This window comes from Acanthisitta chloris, unplaced genomic scaffold (genome assembly GCF_000695815.1).
Source record: "Acanthisitta chloris isolate BGI_N310 unplaced genomic scaffold, ASM69581v1 scaffold24587, whole genome shotgun sequence".
Taxonomy (NCBI): domain Eukaryota; kingdom Metazoa; phylum Chordata; class Aves; order Passeriformes; family Acanthisittidae; genus Acanthisitta; species Acanthisitta chloris.
In genome coordinates, this window is record NW_008683519.1 from 26805 (window position 1) to 37461 (window position 10657).

The 10657-nt window shown below is 42.3% G+C and overlaps 1 protein-coding gene across 1 annotated transcript in view; it reads left to right on the forward strand.

Annotated features, from left to right (window-relative positions):
* Positions 1 to 6853: 6853 nt before the first annotated feature.
* The window catches only part of LOC103806296 (PR domain zinc finger protein 10-like), a 10303-nt gene continuing 6499 nt past the window's right edge, over positions 6854 to 10657 (forward strand). Inside the window, exons 1-3 of the mRNA XM_009078977.1 lie at positions 6854 to 6926; positions 7334 to 7489; positions 8550 to 8662. Of these exons, the coding sequence (XP_009077225.1) occupies positions 6854 to 6926; positions 7334 to 7489; positions 8550 to 8662 (342 nt within the window). The remainder of the gene's footprint in view (positions 6927 to 7333; positions 7490 to 8549; positions 8663 to 10657) is intronic.

Below are 10657 nucleotides of genomic sequence, written 5' to 3' on the forward strand. Positions count from 1 at the left end.
TTTTGCTGGGCATTTCGTAGTACCACGTTATGCTGACTGAGTCTCTTTCTCATAAAAAATACTAGTTATTTCTGTGAATTTGCTGTCAGCCTCCTTCCCTGTTTCTGGATCTGATTTTATATGATTTCATGCCAAAACAGTGGAGGGAGAGGGAGAGAAGGAAAAAAAGAACTCTGAAAAATCGAACTGCATTTTTCAGTTTGATTGTTTGAAATGTGTGCAGCTTTCAGAAATGAGAAGTCTCTTTGGTCATGCTGATTAGAAGCCATTACATGTAAACTACAGGACGTGACTTCACTTGAACTGTGCTCGTTATATATGTGGGTTCTGATAGCAACCAAACCCCATGCAGTGTACCAGCAATGTGACACATACATTTTATCCCAAGAGTAACCAGAAAAAGATAATTTTTTAAATTAGCTTTCAATCAATCAATGACTGTTTTGACCTCAAGTCATTTTTAGATGAATGAACCTACCAAGAACTTCGATAAACCAGTTGATTGGACTGCAATGAAGTTAAACTTGATAAACACACCTACATACTTTCCCTGCTGTTTGGTTTGTTGGATTTTTTTGTGTTGTGGGTTTGTTTTAGGGTTTTTTTCCTCCTTTAATTTTGCAGGAAAGACTTGTAAGTTACTACCCTTTCAGGTGTTCAGACAGTGAAAGTGACTTTTTTCTCATCCTAGCCATGAAGTTTGTAAGAATCAGCAGAGCACGGATGTGCTTTTGCTGCACAGGCTTCACAGGACCCTACTGAAACTGCTGAATTTCACAGCCTAGCTCTGCTCCTTGAGTCTTCTCAACTGTTTTGCTCCTAAGATTTGTGAGACAGAAGGAGCACAGTAGAAAGCCTCATTCGGATTGGTGGGAGACTGACTTTTTATGGGAAGTTGATTATATGCCTTCTGGCTATGCCTATTGCAGTACTTTTGTTCCCAGATGTGCTTGACTGTCATCATGATTACTCCCTATTAGAAACTAGTAATGAAGCATAGTTGTTGTTATCTTGTATGTTTATATAACAAATAGTTTTGGAATTCTGAATAATCTGCATGTTGGAACTTGTGTCTGCCAAGAAAATCTATGCATGCTTTGTGTTAGAAGGTTTCTTTACACTCAGATAAGTGGTGAACCTCCCTTCTAGAGGCATCTCCCCATAAGAACAGCTGTCCTGCTAGACAGGATCGTACTGCTATGAGATGGATGATCTCTCACTGGAGACCCGAGGACGTACCTTCCCTCTGAATCTTCATTCTTCTTGGAAACAAAGACAGAGGCATGCGGAAGATGGAGGTCAGGGAAAGTGTCATTGAATCAGTAGTTCAGTCAAGATGCCTGAGGGCTGAGTTCACCTGCGGTGCTGGGTCCCAGTTTTAGGGAATTGGCTTGACCTGCTGGTCTGACTGAATGTGTGGGGTGGGGTGGGGTGGCAGTAAGGCATGTTTGCTGTTCTCTTTCTCTGTTTCTGTCTCCAAATATAGTAACTCATTTTTTAAATTTTGCATTTTAGTAGACTGAGGTCATTTTCCCATGAATATGTTTAATGTTAAGAGTGATTTCTGGGATGTTTGCAAACCACCTACCATTCTCCTTCCCAGGGACAGGGGCCCCAAGAGGCATAGGCATTTCCTTGCAGGGTGCCACTCACCCCTGCACAGACCCAGGGCTCCTCTCCCGCCTCCACCCGCATCTCAGGGGCTCTGGTCCACTCGCCAGCAAGCCTGGGCATGGCAGTCAGCAGCACAAGGCCTTGGTAAGGAACCGATACTGCCCCGGCAGCCTGTCCACAGTGCCTGTGCTGGTGCCACCAGGTAGAGACTGTGAGGCTTCAGGGTCTCTGTGTATCAAAGACATGGGAACTCACAGCTTGAAGTCAAAGTTTCCCTCTCAAGTACCTAGGAGTAAATAACTTTTTTTTTTTCCTCCCCTTTTTTGAGGGTGGTGTTATTTTGAGTGCAGGGTTATGGAAAATGCAGTACCTGCTTCCGAAATAATGCATGGTGTCATGCACAAAAGTTCAAGTTTTAAGTCTTTGCTCAAGTGAGCAATTATGATTGCAAATTCAGCCTGGAGTGTGATTTCTTGATTTATTTGTTTTTTCATTTTTTTTTCTATGCAGAGCTGAGCAGTTGTACCTCTCTGTTAATACAAGGTTTTGGTGTATGACATGGAAGGGATGCAAAAAGGAGACATTGAAAGAAATGTTCACCTGTTTTGATGCTGGACTAGGCATCTGTTATTACACTTAACAAGAGAAGATCAGTTAGTAGAAAATTTAGCGTGACAAAATATCAGAAGTTAATGGGATTTGAGTAAAATTATTCTGAATTCTGGTAATAATAGCAAGTTCTAGAAATATAAATAGAATGAATTATTAATCAGTTATGGGCTTCATTTTGGATGTCAGACTTAGGACATATGAGGCTTATTTCATAAATGTTTTTTACAGAGGGAGTATGTGTCAGTGGCCCCAGTAATGAGAAAATAACTTGTGATTCACTGTTTGCTAATTGAGTACTTGGAATATTTTGCCAAATAGATTATAATTGTAGAACAAGGTTTTCAAGCTTTTCTAGCACAGAGTGCTCAGAACAGACCACAGGGCAGGAAACCCTCGTGCACCTTAGCGTAAGAAGAACCAAGACTGGCACATGCAATGTATCTTGGACAGAAAATGTCCAGAAGGTATTTTTGCAGCATTCCTCTATGTGAAAGCTGAATGGAGCAGCACAGTTTTACTCTGGGATAAATTACTGTTGTTTGCTATGCAAATCTTACAACTGTAATTAGGCTAGGATTTGGACTGTTATGTACGCTGATCTTTGTTCCCTCTGTGCATGGGAGCTAATTCTAATGCTGCAAAACAGCACAGCAAATGTCAAGTGCTGCTCAGCCGCCGATTGTTTCTCACAGGGTGTATTTGCTTGAAGTGGACAAGTTAAAAGGAATGATTTACCTCTGCCTTCAAAGGGGACATGTATTGTACTGCAGGCATCTTGTGGGCCACTGAATTGTTCAGGTACTGTAAAGTCTTGCTTGAAAGTAGAGGGTGGAGAAAATGCAGGAAGGACGTCCTGATAGGCATCTACTTTTTAGCAAACTGGTTTTAAAAAGTGATGTTCTGCTGCTGATTGGTGAAGGAGCTGGTGGCATGTTTGAGCTATCACGACAGTGATTGCAGTTCCTAGTATGGCTATGTATAGCTGCTGTTATCTCTGCAGCCGGACTCCGTAACCGCAGCCCGTGGCTCCTTGCCCACGCTAATGAGCTCTCCCCGAGGCCGGGCTTGTGCCTGTGGGGGTGGCACAGTGCTCCAACGGTGCTGCTGTTTTGGAAACCAGTTTGTTGACTGTGCTCAAGTCCAGCTTGCCCAAGCTGTTGTGCCAGCTTGGCTACTGTTGGCTGTGGGAGCTCGTCCCCGTGCAGTGTGGCTGGCCCCAGAGCTGTCGGGAGGATGAGGCACGCTGGCCACTGAGGGCTGCCAGGCTGTGTAGTCTGCAGCAAAGGAGAACTGTCACCTAGACCTGGACTGGGGGGAAGCACCAGCATGGTGAGGACGGTACAGGTGAGCCACACTCTCAGCCCATTCTCCTCCCTGGGAGCATGGGTACCAGCGTGCGGTGAGCTCATGTGGTGGAGTGCGTCCTGCAGGCAGAGGGTGTCATTCTTCTGATGGTCCAAAGAGCAGGAGAAAGCCATGGCTGCTGCTGACCATGCCTCCCAGTAGCTGGGAGACGTGGGAATAGAAGCATTCGGGTGCAGGGATACCAGGCTGAGGGTGTACAGATGTGCCCTTCTCTTAGCCCCTCCAGCAGCATTCGCAGGGGGTGAACACCTCGTCCTTGCAATCAGGTGGTGGCTGCACACCCACAACCTGGTCGAGTCTGCACCTGCACCCATGCTGGGCTCTCCTGGACACCTGCCTCCCCACTGCTGCAACAAAGTTCAGCAAAATAAAAATCTTAACAGCTACAAGATCTATTAGCTCCTGTAGTTTTGTCTACGGATAGATGAAAAGGCATTATTTGCATTTTTTTCAGAATCGTTGCAAAGAGAGAGAAAGAATGAAGAAGTACCCTCTAGGGGACAATATAGTACTGTTGTTCTAAAGATGTAGCAAATGATACAATCTGGTTTTTAACATCTTGTAACTCCTGTGAATCTCATTTGTTTCTTTTTCTTGCCTACTGATCTAAATCACAGCAAAGCAGAGAAACAGTGGCAGTTTTACTTTTTCTTGCATTAATTTTGTTTGTGTAAATACAGTTTAAGGGGGCAGGGAAACTGAAAAAGCATCGAGGTACTGAAGTGCCTAACAAAAAGCAGAAAAAAAATCTTCACAGGAAGTGATTTTTCTAACCAAGTGTATTTCATTTCTGGCGCTGATGTGACAAAGTGTATGTTGTTTCCATAGCTGGATGGTCTGTATTTCAGAAGATGTTAAAATGTGTTATGAGCATTGTTGTTGACAAAAATGCATTTTACTTAATTAGCCAAGTTAAAAGGGGGCATAAAATCTGTGTGAACTTTGCAAACTGGTTGCCACACTGCAGCTCTCTATATATTCCTTCATCAACAGCATCTGTAATTTAGCTTTTAAATACAAAGGATCATGACTTGGTCTGTAATTATCCCTGAGGAAGAATGTGAACTGGACAGTTTTACACTGTTAGTTTTGTGGAGAGAAATTACAAAGATCCCTGTTCCCCAGGGTAGTCCCTGAAGTTACTGTGTTTGCAGTGCTCCAATCCTGTGGTTCTGGTACACCTGGCAATTTTTAGAGTGCAGTAAATTCAGAGTCAGAAACTAACATGCTGGGGTGGGGTCATAAATACTGTGTAGTGAACATAATTCGAGTATGCCTGTTAAATAACTGAAGTCATCTAGTTATCTTCATGTGCCATGTAATGAAACATAAAAAATCTTAGAACAAGTCTTGGGCAGCTCTGGATTGTTCAAAGTGTTGTGCAGCTATGCCATGTTAGCAAGGTGCTTAAAGGCACTTCCAGCTCTGCAGCTAATTTCAGTCAGAGCTAGCTGATGACTTTGTCATGCTGCTAGGCATGCTGCCTGGGGAGCTGTCTCTGGGGCTGCAAGTCTTGGGGGCACACTCAACACCCGCTCCGATACAAAGCAGTCCCTGATTTTGGAGGAGTTCCTCCCCAGCACCCACACCTCGTGTCTTGGATCTGGAGGACCAAGGAGGGTTAGCTAGTGGAGCACTAGTGCTGAATTTGGAGGTCGATTCAAGGGACACCCTTTTCCCCTGCTTTTGCTTCCCAGTCTTCCTGCAAGCTGCCCACCCTGGGGCCTGGGCGGTGGGCACTGCCCTACGGTGGCTGGAAGGTTTGCTCAGGAGGTTGGTAGTGATGAATCACAGAGGTATGGCATGGATTGATAAGGTCGTGTACTTTATGATTAGACACATCCTTCCTCTAACAGCAGTTCTTTGTCTCCATTTTGCTTTCGGTAATGTGTTTCAGCAGTTTGCATACAATGACTCTCCAAGCAGGAGCTGTTTGACTTGAGACAAAGTCACTATTATTCTAGGTAAGCTCAGGAAGCCCTCATAATTTTGTTGCACTCAGAAGGCATGGACTGTTGAAATTCATTTAAAAGTCAATGAAGTTAAATCACCGAGGAAAATTTTTTTTTATTGCAACCTACCTGTAAATGACTTTTAGGTGCATAAACCAGTGTATAACAAGAAAAATCTGCTTTGCAGGTATGTTGTTGGGGGGTTTTGTGCCTTTCAAGTGATGGCTGTAGAGGAGCATGTTCTTTATCTGTAGCACTACTTTAAAAAAATGTATTCCAGCTGTTCATAGTACAGGTGTGCAGCCTGGGAGCCATGGCAAAAGAAAACTGTTACATGGTCCCCAAATTACTGAAAAATATGCACTGTTGTAGTGCCTGCAGCCTGACCAACACACATGTTTATCTCCTCATTTAGAGTTGATGGAGAACCCAAAGAACTCAGTAGGAACACTTCAGGTTGATTTGGGGAGATTTTGGACTAGGTGTGTAATTTAGTCAAATGACAATTTGTGTTTACGAACTGAGCTACCCTGAATATGGCATTTATGATGCTACTGTACCTCCTCAAAGACCATCTGTGGTGTCTCTCCAGGCAATGTCTCCTGAGCCCTTTATGCTTCACTTGACATCTCTTTGGTTATGAGCCCGTCTGTGGTGGAGCCTTACTTCTCCTGCCTCAGTCTCTGCTACAGTGTTCTGTGGCTCCCTTGGACTTTCTTGGCTGTTCTGGCTCCCCTCCTCTGCTCCTTATTGTTGCTTACTGAATAGACTTGCTCAGCAGAGTTTTCAGGAGGAAAACAAATCGAGGTAGTCATGGATGACCAATATCAGCTTTTCTTTTTAACTCAGTCATAAAGCATTGTTGGCTCACTGGTTTGGTTTCTACTGTCTATAAAAAGGTTTTGTGCAAGAAGTCCCCTTTTTCCCATCGCCCTGTGTGACACCAGTGCCAAGATGACCTTCTGCTGGAGAGTCTCATTGCTCAGTTGTGTCACTGCTCCATATGAGTTTCCCTGGCAACCAGTTGGAGCTGCACTGAACCAAAAATATCTCACTGTGCTGGAGGAAAGTCAGTTTGCAGACATGTATTTCTCTTTAATAACTTCTCTGGATGGTCTGTGTGTTCAGCCTGCAGATGTCATTATTGGGAACCAACAACTAGGAGATGTGCTGTGCCCCTTTTCCTTAGTTCCACAGGCATTGTGGCCTACGAGAAGGCTGCCCTTGCATGATTGTCAACTGAGTTGTGACTGTAAGATCCATCACACTCATTTTTCATTGTACACTGAGGGTCTCGTCTTCTGCTGAGAATGGTCTGTGCAGCAGACACAAAGTCTGTCTTGGGCTCCTCGGACCTCTGCAAATTACGGAATCACAGGATGGGTAAGGTTGGAAGGGGCCAGCCTTACCCAGGTGATTACTAGCAACTTTGTCCTTTGTAAATATATGCACCTTGATTTATAGGTGGGCATGCAGTGAGCTCCAATTTTGCTGCCATCCTAGTCTTCAAAGGCACAATTTGACACCTCCATATAAACGTGTATAAATCCTTGGAGGTCAGGACCCACCAATTCACACAGGAAAGAATGCACAAACTGAAGGTGTTATTTCAAAACTTTCCTAGTTCAGTTTTCACTTGCAGATAATCTTTTCACTACCTAATGGAGAACACTGGTATGAAGAAAAGTAGTTGTAATTCCAGATATGTTTCAAGGTGACAAAATTAGAGGAGACTGAATTGGAGAACAGCGTGTCATTTTATTAACAGGTTCCCTTTTCTGGATTTGTAGGGTGTGAGGATTGCGGTAAAAGCCTTATAGGAGAATGCAAACTCCACGGACCACTCATCAGGGCTAAGGATAGGGTTATTCCTAGCCGAGCGCGTCTCACCCTACCTCACTACCTCACTTTGCGAGTCTTGGAGCTGCGAGCTGGCAACCAGCAGAGTAAGTATTTTAGCTCTTTTTCACACATTTGAGAAAGAGGAGGCAAAATACTAGCACTGCCTTGTTTTCATGAGTGACTCAAGGCATCATCACTGGACATTAGCAATATGAAAACTACTTTATTTTCAGCTGAGCACAAGGAAAGCTCACATTCAGCTACTGATTTCTACTAACTTAGATGCGTAGATGAATGGCAGGACATTAGCCAGAGCTGGTGTGATATTTAGCTGTCAGCAACCAGTTAGCTCTGTTCAGTCAATCCAAGTTTAATGAATGTTCAATTTGTATCTAATAGTAACAGCCATGTACTATTATTTTTTTTCTTTTCCTCAAGCATTCAAAACAGGAAAGATTATTCTGTAAGAGGTCAGAGACAAAATGGTAAATGACATCACTCATCCACCCCTTACAAACTCAAAAGATCACAGTGGGGTAGTTTACCTTTTGCAGCATCTTCAGTTCACATTATAGAAAGACTGTTGTTTCCTTCTGAAAGCAAGGCAATTTGAGTGCCCAAACTTGAACAAGGGAACCATGTCCTTAGTGTGCAAATTTTCCACAGTTACCTGTGTAAAATTAGTCCTGCCAAGGTTGCATTTCAGAAAGAGAATGACAAGATGTCTGTTCTGCCACTCCATTGGTATGGTAGGGGAATAACTAGAATGATTAAGACGGTTAATGTTGTGTTTTTATAGATTCTCTCCACTCATATTGGGAAAGAACAAACTTGCAAATTATGCCAACAAGCAGAGCACTATGATAACATCAACTCGTAGACTGAAGAGTATCAACACATTTGTATTGCATAGTCAGTTTAATGTCCTGTCATAGAGTTCAGGCACTTTTGTATTCAATGTAGTACCCATTTAAAAAAATATCAGTACTTATTTACATTCTGTTTAGATTCTTCATTAGAATTATTTATGGAGCTTATTTGTCTATAAAAAGAATTCATGTGTTCTGTGCTATTTTGTTTATCTCCATTTTCATAGATCTAAACATACAAGAAATAATTTGTGATGTCTATACTAATATTAGACTGGTCTTTTTTTGTTCACAGTCCTTGGAGTGTTTGCAAAGAAAGTAATACAGAAGAGAACACAGTTTGGTCCTTATGTTGGTCAACTGTCTACAAAACTGACCTGCTATGATGAGAGCAGGCTAGTCCTGCAGGTAAAAATCCACCGACTTTCTATGAAGTGCATATGTGTCTTTAACAGTTCATATGTACTTGTGTCAGTTTCCATCTGATCTAGTTAATTAATTGTATTTTTGATCTGTAAGTATTAATGTAAATCATATTATTAGGCAGGGCAGCATAAACTGAAGTACCAAAATGTTCCTGTATATTGTGTTTTCTAGAAGTTTGCTTTCCTGCTTTCTAGTTTTACCATTTCCAGAGTGTTAGACCTATCTAACCACTCTTGATAAACTTTTCACAGAGCATGGCTACTGGACTGTCTTCCCAGATAACACAAAAGGATTTGTGCTTTACACTGTGCCACTGGGAGGTTTAAGTTTGTGCACTGAGTTAGCAATAGTGGCAGAAATATGTGCCATAGTAGGTACCTGTTTAGTAGGTAGGAACAGTGCAGGGATGGGGAAACACTTTTTAATGATGTGTTAATTTATATTATATATAAGCTTTGACACAGAGTGCACTGACTCAGTTTATTTAGTCAGATTTTTATTTAGGGCTGGTACCATCTGTTGCTGCACATGCAGGTAATGATCATCTCATCTAGACCATGACACTACCATTTGTACTTTATCCAGAAAAAATAGTGACCTCTCAGGACTAATCCAGTTTAGACAAATCTACATGCATGTCCTTTCCCACAGGAATTCCTTGGGAGTGATAGTTGATTGTAATCCTCTAGGTCTCAGTCTTTGCATTTTGCTGCATGGGGTCATGCCTGGGCACACCTTTGTGTCACACAGTGAGTCCATGATGGTCAAGTCACAGCCTCTGTCAGGACTCACAGTTCTTCTACAGTCCGCATTTCCTATCAGGCCTTCTCACCCCTGAGTAGAGAGACACCAGCAGCAGCTGTCCTGTGACACACTTGTCTGAGCTTTCTCCAGAAGCTTGGGACTGGAAAACACTGTGTGTCATGAAGGAAATACTTTCATAATTTTTTTTGAGAGCAAAAGTAATAGCTTCAGTAGTTGCTGTAAACCTCATTTGCACATGGAAATCATGGGAATGATCTGCCAGGGAAATAACACTGTCCTGTGGGATTTTCATGGCATGTTGACACCAGAAAGGATTTGTTCTCTAAAACTGAATTTCTTCAGTCTTTTTATGAGACACTAATTCTTACAAATGCAGAAAATGTAGTTCTCTAACAATGGATGGATGAGCTAAGCACCCAGTTCCTTCCTCTTCACGAAGCCATTGTAAACCACACCCTATCCTCTATCAGTCAGCACCGTTTGCTTAAAAGTGTACAGTGATAAGCACAGCTAAGCCTGATGAATGGACTGTTTCTTAGAAGAGGAGATTACAGTCCCAGATTTCCTACATGACAGCAGTAGCTGCCTTGATTTCTCCCTAGCATGAGTATGTGACCAAACTTGTCCAACAGGCAGATGTTTTCATCGGAAACGTGATGAAGTTAGATAAAATAGTTCCCAGAAGCAATGGAAATGCAACCTTTTTTTTGCAGTTAATTGCTCAGTTACGTGGTTAGTAGAAAGATGCATTTTGTGCTGACATCTGCTGTGCAGCTTTGTCTGTCCATGCTCACGACGCTATTGCAGAAAAGGAAAACTCTTGTATGAGGTTGGGAGCATTTGCCTCATAGAGGCATTGTCTTGGAAGGGAATCTAGGAAGAATGAAGTAAAACAATAAGAAAAAGATCTTTCTGGCACAGTTGTTCATTTGTATTTACTTTTGCATTGTTAAGGGGAAACAGAGAAGACTGTTAAAATGCTATTATATTGTATGTTACCTCTCTGGGCTTATTACACAAGTTATACAATTGTTCCATGCAAAATGTAGCAGCACTGAAGTTTGAGATTATCAAGTACTCAGGAAGTAGATTAAGGCATAAAGCTTATCTTTCTACCTGCCTGCACTTAGTTCTTATAATATTATCTTTATATAACATAAAAATGATGAAATATAAACTGGAAATTCACACAAAGGCCTACAGTTATTTTAG